The following is a 23929-nucleotide window of genomic DNA, read 5'->3' as shown; positions in this document are numbered from 1 at the left end:
GAGTGTGCTGGATGCATGCGTAGTATATAGTTATGACTGTATTGTGTGCTGATGATGATGGTGATGATGATGAGAGAAGGGTGAGGGTAAAACCCAGTGACAGCCTACTCCCCTCAAATAGTGCCAATGGGATTGCTGAGCTTAAATCCTCATCTGTTGGACAGATCATAATCAACAGTGTCACATGCCCAATTTCATGAGATACAGTGGAGATGTGTGGAACTTAATCCTGCTCATTGACATGGAGTGGTGATCAGGAACTTAATGATTGTGCAGTAGTGCGTGATTTAGTTTGGGAAGGTTTGCCTGAAGAACGTGTATTTCCTGTTGTGTATGCCTGTAAATCTGTCTATTGTTATCATGGTGATCCTCCAGACGGTTGCTGTGGTAAAATTAATTGTGTCTTTGGGTCGGACAGTGATGTTGACATACTGCCTAATCAGAAATATAGTAAGGTTGGTAGCCCTGTTGAGGTTAGTGGTCCTTGGTCAAAGAGTGGTGCGTGCTGAGTTGCAGATGTAGGCAAGGGCTTGATTACAGTAAGCATGTTCAAATGGCTGTAAGTTGCAGTATTTATGTACAGAAGATGAGGCCTGCACAGGATACATTACTGTGGAGAGCTGCATCAAACCAGTCTTTGGACTGTGGACGACAACAACAACAATAATATGTACTGCACTTGTGAATATATTATTGGTTCAAGCAGAAGTTTAGCTTTCTGTTGAACAACATCAGAACAGCCGACACAATATAAGCAACAGAATTCAACTAATCTGCTCCAAACAAGTTTTGCACAACACTTTTAACCTGTATAGTTTGTGTTGTTTTTACTTTTATTTATTTTTTATTGTTGGAGACCTCTTTCTCAATAATCTTTAGACCTTAGGAAATCACTATATACAGTATTGAGAGGAATGAAGGTGCACTTTTGTTCTGTTTAGTGTGTCAACATGCCTCAAGGGGGTCATTTGAAGCTTATACTGGGTGTACAGTGTCACTTTACTGCAAGAAGGGCTGAGAGCATGGGAAGTTTGTCTGGCTTGGCATATATCCACCATAATGTCATTTGAACATTCAACCAAGATAATGGAACATGAATCAGTTAAGATCTGCTTTTTAGTAGTTGCCCATAGTCAACAACATCAGGTGACAACAACTGTCTACAAATTATGGTTTGTTACACACTCTAAGAGAATGCAAAAGAACTGTGTGCTGCTTTTCAGGAGTAACTGGTAGGCTGTGTCAATCCAGAGGGTGTGCAACCATCTTCATGTGATTAATTTGGTCTCTCTGCATTCTTCTCAAATGACAGTACTAATATTTCACTATAGTGGTGTGTTAAGGAGATGCACAAGCAAACACCTGGAATGGTGTTGGGTTCTCCTCACTGATGAATGTAGGATTTGCATGTCACCTGATGATTGTCACAGAAACATATGCAGGTGACCAGGTATCAATGGCATCTCATTCATGTTAACTCTACAGTTTCACAGTTGTAGGTCAGTCATGATTTTGTTGAGTATTATGTATGGATATTCAATGCTTATAAGGAGTAATTTGAGGTTTAAGCAGTACTGGGTCAGGAATGTCCAATCTATTGTTTGGCACTACAGTCAAAATTTCGATGAGGGGTTCTTATTTCAAAATAATATTACACAAGTACACTGACATTGTCTTGTGAAAAGAAAGCTGGAGTCAACTTAATGGAATGGCCTGCAGTGCTTTCTAACCTTTTCTTATGGTTTCATCAGTGTATTTCTTTCATTTCTTGATCCCCTTCCATTTATGACCAGCCATGTTTACAGATATGGATGTCATACATAACTTTCTTGAACAGTTCCTTTCAGCTTTCCTTCAAGCTGAATCAGATAGGTGATTCAGGATTCAGAGAGATATGTTTTAAAATGAAGTTCAATACCTACATTATACCAGTGTTAATATGCCTGAAACTTAAGATCCATCTCACAGTATGCAAGGGCTACATTGTTTTTCACAATAAAAGCTAATGTAAAAAATGGGACAACCACAAAATCAATTCCTAGCAAGGACTGCCAAGATTATTCCAGTTCTTCAACTGTTGCATTATTAGAGTCTGTAATTTATTTCCGTAAAATAATATTGCATGCATTGTGGAAAAGAAGCTATTTCTAGTCATGGAAAAGTCATGGGAGATACTGATCTAACTGTAACTCTTTTGTTATGCATACGCCGAACATAATGAACAGCCTTCAGCTTCAGCAAGCACACCAGCCACTCTCATATTTGTCCATTAATGGGAAGGATGTGTAACAAGTCAGGTGTACATTACTTAATCTGTACAGATCTACTGTACCAAAAATAAGCATTCAATGCTATTCGTATTTATGCCAGATAAATTTAATCAAGTAAATCAGAAAGAAATCTGATATTATGAAAACAGCTGGTTTCTCCCTCAGTTAGTTAGATATTAAACACCTGCAGTTTTATAAGAATCTCTGCTGCCATCCATGTAGGTAACAGAACTTTCCAACCTTTGAATGTAGATATTCAGATAATTTCAGATAGAGTGGCTGATTACACATATGTCTGGTGTTCTTCCCAACTGGTTTGAATTCCACTTTCTTGCTTTATGTTTGCTCCGAGCTTGTTCAATACTTGTGGACAAGAGTATATAACCCTTCTTGACAAGGAGGCAAAGTCTACAAGAAAACAATTTTTGTGCCTTTTATTGTTATTGTATACATCACAGTTCAGCTGAAATGAAGTTTTTTGTCAGCAACAAAACCCAGTAACGAGTAAATGTTTTGGGAAGTGAATGTAACAACTTCAACACATCCTTAAAACTGGTTCTGGAAGATGTATGGCTACCTATTTTACACAACTTTCTCATTGCTTCCTTCTGCTTGGTAAACACTGTTTATACAATTACATACCTATCAGAAGTGTATTTTACTTACATGCCATTATGTATGATCATCGATTTTTACTTCTTTGTTAAAGGTCATTATTGTTTGTTTGAAATCATATAATATGAGTTTTTGCGAGATTAAGTCATAGGTCTACACTGTTTGCTGTGAACCAATGTTATTTTATCTGGTTGAGTTTAGGCCCCTGATTAGTATTCTTCTGTTAGTGATAATCGTTAGTTTTTTATATACCATTTAAAATAATTGCAGCACTTTACACCTTATCACTGGAGTCTTCCAAAATTTTTGATGTTGTTAACCTATTTGAACTCCTTCCTGAGGCATGGGCAGTCTTTTATTTTGAAAAAAGTGTCACATAAATCATTACATTAAATAACTTCAACATCACACACAGTGCTTCTTCTACCACTTGCGTGTTGGAGATGTCATTATGCCCTAGTGGCATAGAATGGTGTGCTGCTTGACATGTCCTCATGTGTGCTGATGTTGGTTGAGAGTGTTGGCGCAGGGCAGGTGCTAACGGTCGAGAGAGTGTTGTCTCCTGCACATCATGATCACAGAGTTCAACAATTTTCATTCAGGCAGAAGGTCAGGCTACCATATTCCTCATATCCAGTGAAGCTTGTTGATAGAGTAAGGATGCTGACATTGTTGGAGGTTGCACAGTTGATGTAAGACTGGTGCACCAACTACTTGTAGTGATCTCGCAGTGGTTGCACATCTGCTAGCTGATGCAGCACATGTGTGATATTACCAAGGTACGTGAATTGCAGCCTGGAGTGCTCTATTTTGAATAGTCTGTAGGCACCTGATGTGGATTTTGGTGGCACTGCCCCAAACAGCTGCCGCATATTTCAGAAATGGGAGTACGAGGCATTTGGAGAGGGTGATTCCAATACATGGTGGCAGTGTGTAAGAACAGTGCAGCACCAGGGAGAGATCCTGGAGTTATCATAGCGCTCTGCATCACACATCGCTAGTGTGGTGCCACTACATAAGATGCTGGTCGAAAGTGACACCAAGACTCAAACAGTTGTGGACCATGGGAGGGGAGTTTCTTGTAGAGTAAATCGTTGGAGAGCAGGTGGAACATTTCTCATGGTGATAATGATCGCCTGCAGTTTAGCCACATTAAATGGAAGCTACACCCAAGCTACAAGGTTGTCAGCTGCATGTTGCAGATGTGTCATTGTTAAGGCATTGCTTCTGCACTTCATGAAGAGCACCATGTCATCTGCATGTACAGCAATCCAAACTGGAAGACCTGGTGGCATATATGATTTGTAGGGAATGCAGATTAACTGTCCCAGTAAGGAGCCTTGATGGACTCCAGCATGGATAACATGGCAGGTAGACATTCCAGATCCAGCTTGAACATGAAACTTCCAGTCCTGGAGGTAGCTGTTGATCAACGTGAAATTAGAAGCAGATACAAGTAGACCTATACTTGCACAGGGAAGAGTACAAGACTACTTACAGTTTTGATTTTGACTGGATGTCGCACATTTTAACAAAAGTTCAGTAATGAAAAATTAAAAGAAAATAATGCACTATTTCTCTGAAGCTTTGGGTGCACTAACAGTTCCACTGTCACGTGTGTGTGTGTGTGTGTGTGTGTGTGTGTGTGTGTGTGTGTGTGTGTGTGTGTTTTCTCAGATGTGTCACTACTATCTGAAGTGTTGATGTTGACAATGAGATAACAGATGTACCAGTGGCTGCATTCATTACGCTGCTGTGCCTTCAGTAATCCTGCCCAGGGATTTCAAAGTCCTCTTTCAGTTTTCCTCAGCTACAGCCTAAAAAGAAGCAGCTGCAAGTAAATTAATGGTGTCACTATGCAGTGCATTACTTTTATTTTTCAATGAAGGCACAAATGAAAATTAAGTCACATTAATTTATGCATGTAACTACCAAGTACACAGTAGTAGAAGTAGTAGTAGGCGGCCTCCAGCAGCTGGCCCACACTAATACAGTGGGTGGCTGATTCAAACACACATGCACAGTGGCACCACACCCAGTGAACTCACACACTAATCATAGGGTACAACAAATTCGGCTTACCCCTAGTGTACAAAACTGTTTTATGGATAAGTTGTTTAATAATGAAAAAGGCTAATGTTACAGTATTCATTCATTTCTCACTCCCAGTCACTGCACACACTACAACCATTATACACACATTGTTTTGTAACACTACACACATTACACTCACTATCAGCTGATGTCAAGACCATTTTGTGCACTGCAACTTCTCAGATGCTAGCCTGAAAAAAACTGAGTCACCATCTTTCTATAATGTGTGAGATGTTGACCTCAGGAAGAGGACAAGATGTTGTTATTATACATTAGATAGCTTTGCAAGTAGGATTTTCCAGAAAATCTGAAAAAAATAAGGATGAAATATAGTGTAAAAGTGTAGGTTGAATGTTGGACATTTTATTATTATTATTATTATTATCATCATTTGTGTTACAATTTTTACCAAATCCTTATTCTGCGTTATCTAAGCAATCCTTCAGTGGGTAGAATGTTAGGCTTACAGGCACTTTTTGACGGCCTTTTTAAACAAATTTATTTTAACAATTTCTTTACTTTCCTATTATTCCTTAGACAAGAATGCTGTTCTGAGTTTTACAATTATTCTTTCTTGGCAAATGTTAAGTTCAGTCTAGACTTTGTTTCATGGCCATGGACAATGCAGTGCAGTAATTACCAATGTATTTTTGATGTATATGACTGTTTGGTAAATGTATTTTTATGGTACAGATAAAATCCCAAGAGCTTTGAACATATTTTCACAATGAGCTCAAATAACCTTTTTTTGTTTTTACTTTCATTTTTGTGGCCCTTTTCTGCAGTTGAAAAACTGTGTTCATATTTTGCGCATTTGGTCTCCAGAAGGGAATGCTGTAGCTAAGAACTGAGTATACTTATGCTTCGAATGTTAACTTAGACACTTGCTGCCTGCTGATAGTACTCTGAGGTCATAACATGCTGATGACATTCTGTTTGCAAATATCTTTGTGTGTTCACACCACTTCAAATGAGAATCAATACTCATTCCCTAGAAATTTTGCATTTTTCACACTTTCTATAAAGGTGCCATCTAGATTTAATTTAATAGAGTCGTTTCCCTCTTCAAACTGAAATTCACGGCATTTGTTTTCTTTATGTTTAATGCCACTTTATTGCTTATTGACAAGTTGTAACATTCCTTGAAGATTTCATTTGCTTTCTCTGCAAGGAGTTCTCTTATTTTCTCAGTGACTATAAAACTGCTGTGACCAGCAAAGATCATTTCTTTCCTATGGTTAACACTAGTGGGAAAGTCAAAAAAATGTTCAAGTGTGTGTGAATTTCTAAGGGGCCACATTGCTGAGGTCATCGGTCCCTAGACTTACACACTGCTTAAAATGACTTATGCTAAGAACAACATACACATCCATGTTCGTGATGGCCCATGCAATCCGTGACATGGTGCCTCAAACTGCATGGCCACTCCACATGGCTGGGAAAGTCATAGGTGTATGTCAGGAACAATACTGGTCCTAACGTGTTATGCTGAGAAACTCTTATATGAATGTATTTTGGCTCTGATAAGTGTTTCACTTACATTTTACACTTATTTTAAGTATGTGTTATTTGTACTCTTTGTACCGTATCTGCTGGATATGATCAGAATCAATCATAAGCTGACCTAATTTCTAATGCATCTAGCTTATTTAGCAGAATTTTATGGCCAACAGTATCAAAAACTGTAGAATGATCTAAAAATATACCAGTGACACACTCATTGCTAAGAGCATTGAGCATCACTTTTGTGAATTCTACTATGGCTGATTCTGTATTTCTACTACTTTAGCAATCAAACTGTGATTCACTTAAAAGGTTGTATTTATTCAAGTAACTGATTAATCTGTCTTTCATAACTGATTCTGTTATTTTTGAGAATGGTGATGGCAGGGAAATGGACTGGAATTTTTCTGCCTCTCCTGATTTACCTATCTTAGGCAGCTGTACAACTCTTGTCTGTTTTAAATATCTGGTATTTCTCTGGTGGGAAGGCTTCATTTATTATATTTGTCAAGAGAGCTTGTAAACTCTCTATGCTTTGTTTCAGTGCACACACTGTTACTTTGTCTAAGCCTGCTTACTTTTAGTTTTTAGTTTTAGTACAGTTTTACTGATTTCATGCTCTGTGGTTGGTAGCAACATCATTGTACTTAGTGCATAACTGTTTATAGGTTTTACACTAGTTTTTGGGAATTTTTGCTGTAACTTGTCTCTAATACCCATTAAATGCTCATTCACACAGCTTGCTAAGTGGTATGGATAATTTATTACTTTATCTCCTTCCTTTATCAGAATGCTATTATGCCTTTGTTTACCTCTCCCTGTTTTCTTGTTTATGACATCCCAGATTGCTTTACTTTTATTCTCTGCATTGTTTATTCTTTCATCATTAAATGACTTTTTTATAGCAATTGGCACCTTCATGTAAATTTCTTTAACCTATGGTAGAAATTCAAGAACTCTGGTTCATTATGACCGCTTGTCATAGAACTGGAGTAGGCCTACTTAAGGATTTGGAGCAATTCTCAATACCTGCTGTTATCTATACATTTTTGTGTAACATTGATACTGATGTGGGTATTTTTGGAAATGTCTTTCCAAAGTTTATTTTAAATAATGTTGATAATTTAGAAAATATAACATTTACATTGGTTTCACTATACACTCCATTTCAGCTTTGGTTTGCTAATTCTTTTGAAACATCTAGTATTTTATTTTCTGATAAAGCTAGAAGTTCAGGAAATTTTTCTATACCTGATTTTACTCTTATTATTTGCCAGAAATAGTCTGATAATCCAACTTCTTTTACAGCTACATCACACTTTTCTCTTCCAAATTTGTGGCCACATGACCAATTACCAATGCAGTCATTTTTTGCTCTCTACACAACATTATGTTGACATTTGTACTTGAGACTTTATCGAGATTTCTGTCAATTTGTTGAAAAAAGTATACACGCTACCACTGGGAGATTGATACACACACAAAAATGATAAATTTCTTGTTGTTATCATGCCCTGTTAATTCAGTAGCTGATTTTCCAATGTGTTTATCCTCGCTTATTGTATGAAAGTCATGTCTTGATTTGAACTGTGTTTCTTTTCCAATGTAAATGCATGGTCATGTGCCCTTGACTATGTTGGATTTCAGTGTCCCTATACCAGTGTTTAGTTACACAAATTACAGTGCAGTTCAAAGATCTGAGATCAGCTTCAAACCGTTTTTTTTTTTTTTTTTTTTTTCCCCCCCCCCCCCCCCCCCCCCCCCCCCCCCTCCATTGACTGCATGTTTTGATGAAGGATTGTGAAGTCTGTGAAATGTCCCATGTTGGTTTTTCCATTGATTTATTTTTCTTTATGACATGTAGTATGTATGCTATTTGATGTGTTACAATCTACCTTGTAAGTGATTGTTTCAGAATTTTTTAAACTGCTACTGGTACTCTTAAGTCTGGGGAACCTGTTGTCTGGATTTATCCTAAAAGGCCTACTTCTCCTACCCATGAAAATAGTTCTGTGACTGCTGTGTTGAATTTTGTTCAAGACAACTGTGTTATTGATGTTACTTTTGGATACATGTCACCTGTGTGTAGTTATGCTATGCAGTCCCCTACTGGTGTGCATTCCAGCTCTGAGGGAAGACTGTGAATCAGATGTATGAACATTTCTTTGAATTTTCTCAGCACCACATCATTTCACCATGTTCTACAATATCTTCTGGCATTTTATCCAGCTAACTAGGTGCCTTTTCTGAACTGGAATAGTCCCTTAATGGGCCAGCAACTAACTCGTCAATCATTTACAAGAAAATCACCATCAAATTAGTGCAATGAGGCACAGCACAGCAAGAAAGCAGACAATGCAGTGAACACCAGCTAACAACATGCAGAAAAAATGGGTTTGAAAATTTACAAATCAGTTTTACCACATGCACTTCCTGCTGAAAACAGTGCATGTCCATGTAACAGTGAAAAAAAAAAATGTGAAAGCTCCATCCATAACAAGTGAAGAATAGATGATGAAATTGAGATTCAAAATGTTGGCCTAGCAGAGCCATACCAAGGCCGTCCTATATGACCCTGTACCCCTGGCAGAACTGTCAAACCTGCATCTCACTCACCCCCTCGCCTCCCCCTCCCCCAAGGTAAACTATCTCACTGCAGGTTTTTATGCATATTTAGCAAATTTTATAATTTTGTAAGTATTTTTCATCTCATCAATTTAGAAGCTTTTTTTCAACATAATAATAGCTCACAATTTTTAATATACTAACACACAAGTATTCACCACTCTCTCTTCGTACAGCCTCTTCCTCTGCTCCAAGTCTCCTCATCACCAACTGCATATTTTGCAACCAGGTAGTCAATTTTCTACCCCAGAATAAGGTGTGTGTGTGGGGGGGGGGGGGGGGGGGAGGGGATGCCACTTACCCCCTGTACCCCACGTGGAATCTGGAGTCAAGAGTTTTACTCATTACACAACATAGCTACAAAAATAGCCAGTAACTTGTTCTTCTGACATAAGGGTTGAAGGGGAAGGAAGAGGGGTGAAGGGAAAGGAACTGGAGAGGTTTAGGAAGAGGGGTAGTTTGGAAAAGTCACCCAAAACCCTTGGTCAGGAAATGCATACTGGACAGCATGAAAAGGGAAGACTTTCCTCCTCAGGACTGTATGTCTTATCATTTACATACCTGCCAATGGTATGACGTGTACAAAGTTGCATTGGCATTCACCCATGTCTTCTAGGTGCATCACTTTTATTGTCAGACAATGCATGTTTTATATACAAACAGGATTTTACTAGCCAAAACTTGGTAGTGGGAAAAGTATTGGCTGAATGAGAGGTAAGTTTTATGTACCCTTCATCTCTTCTGCTGGCGTGCTCAAATGTCACATCTTGCTCCAATCCTCTTTTGGCAGAAATAGGTAAAAATGGAAGCCTTCAATCAAATAGCATATTTGCTTCAGCACCTGTTTGCCACACACTGAAATCCTTCAGTACAGTGAACTTAGTGTTAAATCTACATAAATAATAATGTAGATGTTTGTTTGTTCAAAAACGTAGATCTGTGAAATTTCTTCACCAATTGTTCTGAAATTTTGACACGAGACTGCATTTGAATTTATGATCACAATACTACTACAGAAGCAAATATGCAGTATCATTAAACAAGGCTCCTCGAGATCAGAGAGAGAGGGGAAGAGGGGATGGACAGAGGGTGGGAGGAAATGGAGATAGAAAGTAGAAATAATGAGATGGCTAGAGAGATGGGGTAGGAGAAGATGGGGAGGGAGGGAGGGAGGGAGAGGGAGAGGGAGAGGGAGAGAGGGAGAGAGAGAGAGAGAGGAGAGAGAGAGAGAGAGAGAGAGAGAGAGAGATAGGGGGGTGGGGGGCAGAAGATGAGGGAGGTAGGAACGGGGATAAGGTGATGGACAGGGGGGGGGGGGTGGGGTGGGGAATAGAAAGGGGGCAGGAGAAGATGGCGAGTGGAGAGAGGAGGGAGGAGAAGATGGACAGAGAAAGGGAGCAGGAGGTGATGGGCAGAGAGAGGGGACAGGATAAGATGATGGGCAAAGGGAGGAGGGGGGGGCAGAGACAGGGGCGAGATGGAGATTAGAGCAAATATCCAGTTCCCACACATATTAGGAACGTGTGCTTTCTCCTGACTTTCTTTTCCATTTAAGCAAAATGAACCACAGCAACAAGTGATCAAGAACATCTGGTGACATCTCTGTGTCATACAGTCACCAAGAAAAGTGCTCCAAAAGAAGTTTGTTAAAACTCAAATTCAATTTTCTTTATCCTTTTGTTTTACGAGCATTAGCTCACTTGCACATTATCAGCTGCCACTGCTGCTAAAGAATGTAGTTTGTACGCCGAATTAGGACTTACGGGTACAGGTAGCATTCGAAATATTTGTTGAAATGTTTTGGCAAACTGCGATATCGTCACTGGTAGCCAGGGATCTGGGTAACATAATAACAACAGCACGCCGAAGCTCATGCATCATGTGCATACAACTACTAAAGTTGTACCACCGTATTGGGCGGTGTAGGCCCACGAACACTTGGGGCATATTCCCCACAGAACAACTGCTGTATTGCAATATTAGTCACAAACAAAAGTGTCTGAATGGTTCTATTCTGCTACATGTAGTAATGAAAATCGAATGTATTCCGAATAGTCCTTTCACCATCTTCACCAGATTACAAATAATATCTAGCAAATCTCACAAATCGCACGACGCACTTGATGTGTTGTAAAGTAAATGTAATGAATATAATTTTAAAAATTTACATTAGTCCCTAAGAACGTGTTATTAATGAAACGAAAAATAATCAATGTTTCTACAGTTTCCTTCACGTACCTGTTACCATGCGTAAATATGATGTAGGCAACTTGTCCTCGTTCATATTGGAAGGCAGTTAATAGATGGAAAAGTTCCACTGTTAAATCAATCTGTAACAAAATAACACCTGTTGTTATTCCTTTGGGCTGCAACAATTATTATAAATGTGCAATTTTTAACAATAACGTAAGAATTTTACCGTGCTAAGGAGGCATAATAGTATAGGAAAGCAAGTGGCTCCGAATGAGGTAATATTCACAGCACATTACTCCATACCATGTAGAGAAATAACAGGATCCAGGGAGTGAGTAGTAACGTCTACCGAGTGTTTCTCGGCTCTACCGGTAGGTAACGTCACAATGCTGTAAAAAGTTGAAACAGTGGCAATGCTGGTCTGTTACGAGCAATCTTTGGCGGTGTGCTTGATTGTATTGTATTTGGTTGTGTCTCTGAGTCTGCAAAATGTCTTGTATTAATGTTGATGATCCAGTAAACGAAAAAGGTAGGTTATGTATGATTTGATAATCGGCAGGCTGTACGAAATATTATTCCAAATTATTCACTGATGCGAATTTCATGACATAAGCTGCAATGGACATAAACGTATTGCCCAACTGTGACGTATGAAAGTGTGTTGGATCGGGTCTCGAACCCGGATTTCCCACTTATCACGACCTGCAAAAATTTTCGTATGTCACCGTTGGGTAATACATCTATGCTCATGTCACGAAATTTGCATTCAGCGAATAATTTGGAATAATATTTCATATAGCTGCCGATTTGTAATCATATGTAAGTATCATAAGCTGAGATGGAACATATGACGATAACAATAAGATGACCATATTTTTGGAAGCCGAAGATGGGGGCAACATTGGTGACTATACAGGAGGCCAAGAGAGGCCGTACCACCCCAGCTCCCCACCCCACCACCATCACGATTTCAGGGAAAGGAATTAACTACTCACTACTCGGAATACAACAGTCTTCTACAATTGTTATAATTGACTGAAATAAGTAACAGACATCAAAAGACAATATGGCAAATATAATATAAAACATAAGATACATTCACAGTTACTGTATAATAATGATGCACCAAAATATTTAAAGTTAATAAAACATCTTGTTTTCATTTGAGTTTTCTCAGATGTCCATATCTTATTCATCAAAGAAAACACAGGCTCCAATGCTGCGTTTGTACCTGGAAGACACAAGGCAAATTCCACAATCCTTGAAATATTGTCATAAGGAATCATGTTTCGATGTGAAGTGCTGAAAAGTCTTTACCCAACGCATATCAATGTCAGTTTTTTCTACGTTCCATTTGTTTATTTTCTGGGGGAGGCAAAATACTGCATATTAAAAACACTCTTGAAATAATTCATTGTCACCGATGTTACAGTTCTGCAATACGTTTACGAGAGATTTGTGGCATTTTTGGACTTCAGCCCATGTCCGTACATCATTTAAGAGAATCTATTTCAAGTTCGAAAAGGCATTACAACGATTTGTCCACTGCTCAATGTCTTGTGCACTGCTATCATAAAATTCACATACGGGTTCAGTGAACTTAATAACGTTTATGTCCCCTTCAGATTAAAATTTGCTTAAATCACTTCTTACAACGAGTGGCTCGAATCTGGTTTTACGTTTTTCGGTCATATTCCCTTTTAAGTCATAAAGTGCTTCTCCAACTTCTGCATACGTAACATGCTGGTCTTTGTCTTCAATACTGCTGCATGAAAAGTTACGCTTAATTATATAAAAGCATAAGGACGACTTCAGAGCATGGGCTATCAAAAAATTTCCGTAGTATTTTTGGCCATTTTTCTTCACTTAAAAAACATGATTTTAGTGGTCCGTAGAGCCGTAAAGCTCTCTCAGTGGCTGGCATCAAGACCACCCTTCTGCTACTGCTGTTTCCGAGTAATTGTTTGGACTCTACGTCTAAAAATGTACAAAATTGTTTTAGGCTTTCACCAAGCATAAGAATGCATGTTGAAGTAAATCTTGTGAGTGACACTCTAGATCGACTGGTAAACAATCTGCAGCTGTTTCATAGCATTACGAGGGGCGTTTGAAAAGTCAGTGCAAAGTCGGAGAGGTGGCACCACCAGCGCATATCGAGTCATGTTTCGTTAGTAGCATCTTTGGAAGAGAAGCTTGATAAACATTACAGTGACTCTGCACCTTCGATTAGAACAGTTTATAAGTGATTTCAAAATTTTCGGAGTGGCCATATTGGCACAAGTGATGTTGAATGTTCTAGGCGCCCTGTGGAGATTACGACTCCAGAAATCATTGATAAAATCCATGATATGGTGACTGATGACAGAAGAGTTAAGGTGCGTGAGATTGCTAGTGCTGTGGGCATCTCGAATAAACGGGTACATAATATTTCGCATAAACATTTGGACATGAGAAAGCTATCCGCAAGATGGGTTCCACGATTGCTCACACGTGACCAAAAACGCAATTGTGTTAAGTGTTGCAAGGATGGTTTGCAATTGTTCAGGAAGTATCCGCAGCACTTAATGCATCGTTTTGTCACTGTGGATGAAACATGGATACATTACTATACTCGTGAGACCAAACAACAATCTAAACAATGGTTTACCAAGGGAGAATCTGTACCAAAAAAGGCGAAGACCAGTCCTTCGGCCGGAAAGGTTATGGCGACTGTTTTTTGGGATTCGCAAGGGATAATCCTCATCAACTATCTGGAGAAGGGTAAAACTATTACAGGTGCATATTATTTATCGCTATTGGACCGTTTGAAAACCGAACTGCAAGAAAAATGCCAGCGATTGGACCGCAAAAAAGTCCTTTTCCATCACGACAATGCACCAGCACACACCTCAGCAGTTGTTGTCGCAAAATTAATGGAAATAGGATTCCAACTCGTTTCATCACATCCTCCCTATTCTCCAGACTTGGCTCCCTTGGACTACTATTTGCTCCCCAATTCGAAGAAATGTATGGCTGGACAAAGATTTTATTCAAACGAGGAGGTGATTGAAGCAAGTAATAGATATTTTGCAGACTTGGACAATTCCTATTATTCGGAGGGGATGAAAAAATTAAAACAGCGTTGGACGAAGTGTATAAGTCTAAAACGAGACAATGTCGAAAAATAAAAGAGGTTTACCCCAAACACGCAAGTAGTTTTTATGTTTGCACAGACTTTTCATACGCCACTCGTATGCACTATGTGCGCTGCACATCCTACACCAATGATGTCTCGACCAAGCCGCCCCTTAATTTGTGGAATGCTGCACGGGATTAGCCGAGCGGTCTCAGGCGCTGCAGTCTTGGACTGCGCGGTTGGTCCCGGCGGAGATCCGAGTTCTCCCTCGGACATGGGGGTGTGTGTTTGTCCTTAGGATAATTTAAGTTAAGTAGTGTGTAGGCTTAGGGACTGATGACCTTAGTAGTTAAGTCCCATAAGATTTCACACACATTTGAACATTTTGAATTTGTGGAAAATATTGTTTGTCGCTCTTCCAGACCGTCCACCAAAGTTTATGTTGGCATTGTCCCTGCAGAATGCTACAATCTTATCACTGAAATTATATTCTCTGATGATATTACATAGATAGTTTCCAACAATATCTGCAGTTTCACCAGGCAGCTCTTTAAACTGGAGAATTTTCACACATATGCCTTCAAGATGCAAGAAATATCGAACAGGTACAGGGAAGAGCTTTATGTTTCCACGATTAGACGCACCAGAAAGAATAGTAATGCAGTTCACTTTAAACATTTCTCGCAGCATTTCATCTCGACAATGTGGAGCAAGCATGTTAACATCAATGGCTTTGCACTTTGTACGGCCACAGGTGTACTTAGACTCGAAGCACTTCTGGATGAGTTCAGACGTAGTCACCTGAACGGCAGCTATGGTCCTCTTGTACTAAATGGAAGGCACATGTGGCTTCCGCTGCAGCTAGTTTAAGTTTGTGGTCACTTGGAACAACTTGCCGAAAAAAGTCTGCTAAACTTCTCGAAGGCGTGGCTGTGGTATATGACGACTTGTGTTCGGCCTTTTTCAAGTAATACGCTATGTCGTACTTCACTCCATGAGAAACAGAAAATTCTCCTCCACATTTCGTGCAACGGATATCGTCGTCTGTTCTCCCTCTTTATATAATGAATGGATACCTGTGTTAAAAGTAAATAAATGACTGTGTATGAAGGTTTGTTCGCTTGAATTTGATTTAACCCCTCAACTATCTATGGATGTCTACAGGAATACAATTACTACGTAGGGGTCTATCAGACCGCCTTTTTATTTATTTATTTTTATGTAAATCAATTCTTCTAGTGAATATACATGTTTATGATTTCCTTTTTTTTCTGTTTTGTAAGTGCTGAAGCGAGCAACTTCAAAAGACAGAAATTATCATTGTTTGGTCAATCGTATAAGATAAACATACATTCACGAAAACTCTAATTTAGATCTTTTTGACACGTTGACGGCCAATGTCAAAATCGTACTGCTCCCAGAATCCATGTTAAACGGTTCATTCAGTTTGATTCGTCATCTCAGTTGAAGTCCACCTGTCTCAGAATTTTTTCAAAAACAGTTATTGACTTGAAAATAGAGCCTGCGAATTATCTCGTAGTTGGCGTAAAGAGTGGAAAGTTCAGCTCAGATGGTAATTATATCTCCTTACACCTCAAAGAATTGGAGAAGGAGAAAGTACATTTTCCTGATGTGTTGTGCATGTCCTTGTACTTATTAAATCACGCTACCGTTAATCGCGTTTTAGCAGTTATCTCGTGGTGTCTTGTCTAATTTGAGAAGTAACACCAAGTTTTTGCGTGGAAGAATGCTTTTAGACAGCGTTCCCCAACTGAAAGGTCGTGACCCGGCACCGGGACACGAAAATAAAATACCGGGTTGCACAAATATCTACTTGACGTAATTGACAGTTTACAATTACGTACGTTATTAAATAATTACATTTTAATAATATTAAGTTAATTAAAAAAAACTTAGTTTCTAAAGAAAATCATGTGACAGTTGTATGTTACATAGAAGTTGCGCTCATTCTAGCAAATAATGGAATTGCACGTCGTTAAGATACTACTTTACTGACGATCGTCCTGCATTTGGTCTAACACTGGGGCTCACAAAGCTAAGATAATGTCAAAGAGAGTAAAACATAGGTTCATTTTCGCACGATACAGCAACTCTTATCAAGGGGAATTTGCTAGGACTGAACAGTGCGCACTATTCTGAAGTAATACTTCCTTTCAATCAACATCAACCGAACATGGATAAGGAACCTGTCTTCAGTCAATTTATAATCCTGTAATTTGTCAGATTCAAATGCTGACTCGTTAACTGTGCTGTCGTGTGACAGATTTTTGTATATCTTGTCATCAAGAGTCCGCCCCAATAGCTGAGTGGTCAGCGTGGCGGTCTGTCACGCCAGGGGCCCCGGGTTCGAGATTTTCTCCGCCCAGGGACTGGGTGTTGTGTTGTCCTCATTATCATTTCATCATCATCAGTGAAAGGCAACGGGAAACCACCACTGGAATCACTTCCCTAGACGCTCATGCGGTGGACCTCTCTGACGAGGCTTCCCCCATGGCAAGACCTGCCGTAAGGCTGAACACAATGTTTTTTTTTTGCCATCAAGAGATCCCGTTTTAGCAGAACTAACGGTGAAATTTCTAATGCCTTTAGATTCGATATTTACGTGTGAATCAGGGATTTCAAGACTGGTGTTCCTGAAAAAATAAATAGGCCTATAAAAACCGATTGGAAATTGAACCAGTCCTAAGGATAAAGATAACGTTTTTTGAACCGAATTTGGAGCTCATAGTTGAAAATAAACAGCTACAAACTTCTCACTTACAGGGCAGCTAAGGTAATATAACTGTGAAACCGTAATTACCATTTTATTGTTAAAAAGTTGACGCATGAAATACATTGTATATTGTGTTAACTTTAGAAAGTGTTTTAATTTGCTTCATTATCAATCACACGAGAATTTGAGCTTTTTGCCTCCTAGAATTGCTGTTGGGGTCTTGGTGGCATCATTTGAATTGTTAATCGTGTCAGCTGTGCTCATATTATCATTGTAGCCAACGTGATTAGATCTAACAATTTTTGCACTATAGCTGCGTGGCAAAGTGTTAATAACAAGTTGAATTTAATTTCATATTCTTTGCTACTTACCAGTTCTGTATATGAAAATAACACTCTCTGTAATCCCAAATCACCTTCTTTAAAAGTTCACCTGCGCGGGCTGTGAGGGAGAAGGGGCAACGCAGTAGGGCTGACAACATTTACTAGCACAGGGCTCACGGTTCTGTGCCAAAGACTGTACTCTCGCATGTGTTGGCATCAGTGTGGAAAGACAGGAGAAGAACTAGCGGTGGGGGCGGTAGCTCTTTCAAATGTCCTACTGTATAGTAAAAAAAAAAATTCAATGCTTCAAGAAGAATTAAAAGAAACCTTTGTTTCCATTGTCATTTGTGACACACAGTATACATTTTTCGTCTGAAAGAAAAATATTTGTATGAAATTTTGTGTGCACATTTCTCTTACTTCATTCCAAGTGGGAAAATAAAAATCCTGTTTCACCACGTTCAGATGACATGCTATACCTGTTCCTGACGCCCAAAACCTTTAAATCACACGTATTTGCTACTAATGTTTCCGCTACCTGGCTTTATGCAGAAACTCGTTTCGTACGAGTTAACTCGCAGTTGGCGCCAGTGGCCAGTTCGTACGAGATAACTTGTAGTTGGCACGCAACGTGTTAAGCTATACAATCTGGCACTACATAACTTGATGTAGCTCTTACGAATCGTAGTATATAGCGTATTATTAGGGGAGATAGCGTAAAACATTTTTAATTAAAATTTAGCTGCCCACTTCAATTTGCGTGGGTGTGTTATATATCGCTACTGAAAAATTTGTTACCCTTTCAGAGACGATCTATGGTATTCGAGGGTTAATTAAAAGCAGTGTTACCACACTGTTTATGATACTGAATTATGAGTACGTTACTTACTTCTCTTGAAGTTCGGAACTGAAAATGCAGTAACGTTTGGGCATTGCGAAGCTTGCTACAATCCGTGCGCGGCATAATGCTCACGCCAGCAAAACAATCACGAAACCGCTAGAGAAATCCAGCTCAGTAATACCAACTTCTGCGCAAGTATTATTGAAGGTCTCGAAATTGAACGCGTCAGCAGACAGATCGAGTAGACGCATACTATAATGTGTTACGATAGGTTTGGGATATGATGTGAAAATTAAGTGCAAAACACTTTTACAATGCTAAAAATGTGAGAAGTTACATGTTGAAACATCCCATGACCGAGACTTGGATCCGATTTGTAAAACCCGTAACATTTAGGCGCCCCGGCTGAACCTGGTCGCGACAGGGGGAGAGGACTCCAAAAACCGGAACTGTCCGGCCAAATCGTGACGTCTGGTCACTTTAATAAAAAATGGTGTCGATACCTTCTGTCGTGATATTTTCCCTGAGCGGGATGTTGGAAGCTTAAAGGGAGACGTATATAAGACTACTATATAAGGAATGGGCCAGTGACATATGGAGCTGTGGATCGCGCCGGGGAGCGTGCAGGGGAGGCCGAAATGATTAAGAGAACCGATCGTAATAAACGGTAAATCCGGGTTCGAGTCCTGGGTCGGCACAAATTTTCACAAGTCACAACTGGGTAACACATTTATGCCTATAGCAGCTATGTCATGAAATTCGGATTCAGCGAATCATTTGGAAAAAAATAGGATTGAAGAAACCTGATTATATTAGTATACAGGGTGTTACAAAAAGGTACGGCCAAACTCTCAGGAAACATACCTCACACACAAAGAAAGAAAATATGTTATGTGGGCATGTGTCCGGAAACGCTTACTTTCCATGTTAGAGCTCATTTTATTACTTCTCTTCAAATCACATTAATCATTGAATGGAAACACACAGCAACAGAACGTCCAGCGTGACTTCAAACACTTTGTTACAGGAAATGTTCAAAATGTCCTCCGTTAGTGAAGATACATGCATCCACCCTCCATCGCATGGAACCCCTGATGCGCTGATGCAGCCCTGGAGAATGGCGTATTGTATCATAGCCGTCCACAATACGAGCACGAAGAGTCTCTATATTTGGTTCCGGGGTTGCGTAGACAAGAGCTTTCAAATGCCCCCATAAATGAAAGTCAAGAGGGTTGAGGTCAGGAGAGCGTGGAGGCCATGGAATTGGTCCGCCTCTACCAATCCATCGGTCACCGAATCTGTTGTTGAGAAGCGTACGAACACTTCGACTGAAATGTGCAAGAGCTCCATCGTGCATGAACCACATGTTGTGTCGTACTTGTAAAGGCACATGTTTTAGCAGCACAGGTAGAGTATCCCGTATGAAGTCATGATAACGTGCTCCATTGAGCGTAGGTGGAAGAACATGGGGCCCAATCAAGACATCACCAACAATGCCTGCCCAAACGTTCACAGAAAATCTGTGTTGATGACGTGATTGCACAATTGCGTGCGGATTCTCGTCAGCCCACACATGTTGATTGTGAAAATTTACAATTTGATCACGTTGGAATGAAGCCTCATCCGTAAAGAGAACATTTGCCCTGAAATGAGGATTGACACATTGTTGGATTAAACATTCGCAGAAGTGTACCCGTGGAGGCCAATCAGCTGCTGATAGTGCCTGCACACGCTGTACATGGTACAGAAACAACTGGTTCTGCCGTAGCACTCTCCATACAGTGACGTGGTCAACGTTACCTTGTACAGCAGCAACTTCTCTGACGCTGACATTAGGGTTATCATCAACTGCACGAAGGAAGAATTGCCTCGTCCATTGCAGGTGTCCTCGTCGTTCTAGGTCTTCCCCAGTCGCGAGACATAGGCTGGAATGTTCCGTGCTCACTAAGACGCCGATCAATTGCTTCGAACGTCTTCCTGTCGGGACACCTTCGTTCTGGAAATCTGTTTCGATACAAACGTACTGCGCCACGGCTATTGCCCCGTGCTAATCCGTACATCAAATGGGCATCTGCCAACTCCGCATTTGTAAACATTGCACTGACTACAAAACCACGTTCGTGATGAACACTAACCTGTTGATGCTACGTACTGATGTGCTTGATGCTAGTACTGTAGAGCAATGAGTCGCATGCCAACACAAGCACCGAAGTCAACATTACCTTTCTTCAATTGGGCCAACTGATGGTGAATCGAAGAAGTACAGTACATACTGACGAAACTAAAATGAGCTCTAACATGGCGATTAAGCGTTTCCGAACACATGTCCACATAACATCTTTTCTTTATTTGTGTGTGAGGAATGTTTCCTGATAGTTTGGGCGTACCTTTTTGTAACACCCTGTATAGCATTGAAAATTTTAAGCAATTTTTGATGACCGCCTTGCTACATACCCCGTTTCTCATGTATGGCTGATATATGGTTCGAATAGTACGGTCATTATCAATATAGCGGTTTTAATTTTTCAGGGGATGACATCCAGATTCAGAAAATAAGAATGGGTGGGTGGTTGCAACAGAGTATCAAGCCAGCCATTGGAGTTCGGCATTTTAGAGCAATAAAACTGGGTTCGGCTTTAACCGAATGGTGAAAATTACAAGAACTACAGCACACAGAACTGATATTGTAAGTGGACTGTAGTTGACTGCCGATTCCCGTAACTTTCTTGCTCCTTCCAAACTCCCCATTTCAAAATCCTCTACGTGGAGGGGACGACTCTACGCTGTTTCCAATGTGACAGGCCAGAATTGTTGCTAAATTGATGAAAAAGCAGGGAGGAAGTGCACGTAACTCCCTGATTTTGTGTACATCTTTACACACGAGGTTGGTACTGGACCAAAACTGTGTCTTCACCACTGGTCAGCGTTACACACGAATAACACAGTCGAGAGAAACACTGTTCTATTCACTGAACCAAATTTTTTGAACTATGCTACTGATTCTCCCGCACTGTTCAGATGATGCCGTGGTGTGCTGCTCTTTGATGACCACGCTCAGTTATTCCCTGGGGACTGTAGGGTAGCCATGGCGTACACTGACGTACGGGTTCCAGTCCGCAGCCCAGCTTTCAAAAGCTGTGGAATGGCTCACTTCCACGAAAACTGACCATATTCCCAAAGGAGGCGCTCTTCATCCAACGAGATCCACACACTGGCTTCTGCTGACACAAGAATTTTGGAACACGTATTAAGTTCGAGTATAATGACTTTTCTGGAGACTAGAAATCTACTCCGTAGGAATCAGCATGGGTTTCGAAAAAGACGGTCGTGTGAAACCCAGCTCGCGCTATTCGTCTACGAGACTCAGAGGCCCATAGACACGGGTTCCCAGGTAGATGCCGTGTTTCTTGACTTCCGCAAGGCGTTCGATACAGTTCCCCACAGTCGTTTAATGAACAAAGTAAGAGCATATGGACTATCAGATGAATTGTGTGATTGGATTAAAGAGTTCCTAGATATCAGAACGCAACATGTCATTCTCAATGGAGAGAAGTCTTACGAAGTAAGAGTGATTTCAGGTGTGCCGCAGGGGAGTGTCGTAGGACCGTTTCTATTCACAATATACATAAATGACCTTGTTGATGACATCGGAAGTTCACTGAGTCTTTTTACGGATTATGCTGTGGTATATCGAGAGGTTGTAACAATGGAAAATTGTACTGAAATGCAGGAGGATCTGCAGCGAATTGACACATGGTGCAGGGAATGGCAATTGAATCTCAATGTAGACAAGTGTAATGTGCTGCGAATACATAGAAAGAAAAATCCCTTATCATTTAGCTACAATATAGCAGGTCAGCAACTGGATGAAGTTAATTCCATAAATTATCTGGGAGTACGCATTAGGAGTGATTTAAAATGGAATGATCATACAAAGTTGATCGTCGGTAAATCAGATGCCAGACTGAGGTTCATTGAAAGAGTCCTAAGGAAATGCAACCCGAAAACAAACGAAGTAGGTTACAGTACGCTTGTTCGCCCACTGCTTGAATATTGCTCACCGGTGTGGGATCTGTACCAGACAGGGTTGATAGAAGAGATAGAAAAGATCCAACGGAGAGCAGCGTGCTTCGTTACAGGATCATTTAGTAATCGCGAAAACGTTACGGAGATGATAGATAAACTCCAGTGGAAGACTCTGCAAGAGAGACTCTCAGTAGCTCGGTACGGCTTTTGTTGAAGTTTCGATAACATACCTTCACCGAGGAGTCAAGCAGTATATTGATCCCTCCTACGTATATCTCGCGAAGAGACCGTGAGGATAAAATCAGAGAGATTAGAGCCCACACAGAAGCATACCGACAATCCTTCTTTCCACGAACAATGCGAGACTGGAATAGAAGGGAGAACCGATAGAGGTACTCGGTATCCTCCGCCACACACCGTCAGGTGGCTTGTGGAGTATGGATGAAGATGTAGATGTAGAAGACGCCTTTGAGACCTTTCTTGCAATACACCACACTAGCACGGATGGCGCAAGGCAGACTTTCCAAGCGCAAGCTCCAGCATTCTCGCAAAAATAACGGCGCAATAGCAGCAGAAAATGAGTTAATATCGCTTAGCGATATGTGACAGTGATTTAACAAAGTTAACTGGCTGACAACAAAATAATGTTTCATGCACACAATATTCTCTCAGTTACGCATATTTTATGTAGTAGGTACTTGTGGTAAAGTGGTAACATCAATAAGTTTTGAGTTAGATACCCAATGATTTTTGAATAGTCTTGAGTGTTGTTTTGTAAGAAATTATTGTGCTTCCCTTCCCCGCTTCCCACATCCTTGGTATGCTTTTGCGTTGAGGTAAGCTGTAAGCTACTAGGTTCTGTAATATACCAGTTTAAGGTATTCTGTAGAGTTTAGGTTAACAGAATCCATAGAAAAAAAATCTTCTTCTTCTGCAAGAGAATTATCTTCAAGTGAAAATTTAGGCTGCATTGTACATGGTGACAGTTTTAAGGAGAACTGCATTCAATGTCACATGCTTGTTAGGACTGAGGTTAGGAACTTGGTGAAGACGTGGAGGATTTACAATTATTGTGATCATTATAAAGTGAAATTCTACTAACGTGTGTAGAAGCCATCATAATATCCGAACAGCAGTGTAATCATAAATAGCTATAAACTTAAAGCGTGTCATATCTGAAAACTATTTGATATAGCCGATATAGGTGTTACAGTATTCGTGCTTATGTTGTGAGCCATATTACTCGTCTGTAAACAATCCAGCGCGAAACACAGGTAACTTCGAAGTGCAACTTATTCATTACCTGTTCCGAATATGGGTTAAAGCAATCGCCTTAAAAGCTGCACTGCTAGTTTTTAGTTCATTCATACCGTTATTTAAACTTCCATGCAGTACGTTACGTAAAGTGGCGACTCTGTACGTCCCACCCACAAATGAAGTTCTTTATATGGTTTTATTGCATAGGCATCCCTACAGACTGTATCTTAGAAATGAAAACGAGTTTCTGAAATTGCTCGTCAGCAGCTCCATGCTTGGTTCAACGATAATTGACGAAACACTTGTTTCTTGTAGGAGCCACAGATGTCACAT

At 40.1% G+C, this 23929-nt stretch overlaps 1 protein-coding gene across 1 annotated transcript in view; it reads right to left on the bottom strand.

Moving 5' to 3' along the window:
* The window catches only part of LOC124788380, a 381270-nt gene that overhangs the window by 269126 nt on the left and 88215 nt on the right, over positions 1-23929 (bottom strand). The window contains exon 3 of the mRNA XM_047255646.1: positions 11346-11437. Coding sequence (XP_047111602.1) covers positions 11346-11437 — 92 coding nt within the window. The remainder of the gene's footprint in view (positions 1-11345; positions 11438-23929) is intronic.

This window comes from Schistocerca piceifrons, chromosome 3 (genome assembly GCF_021461385.2).
Source record: "Schistocerca piceifrons isolate TAMUIC-IGC-003096 chromosome 3, iqSchPice1.1, whole genome shotgun sequence".
NCBI classification, from domain to species: domain Eukaryota; kingdom Metazoa; phylum Arthropoda; class Insecta; order Orthoptera; family Acrididae; genus Schistocerca; species Schistocerca piceifrons.
The sequence above is the reverse complement of the archived record's forward strand: the minus strand, read 5'-3'. Positions and strand labels throughout refer to the sequence as shown.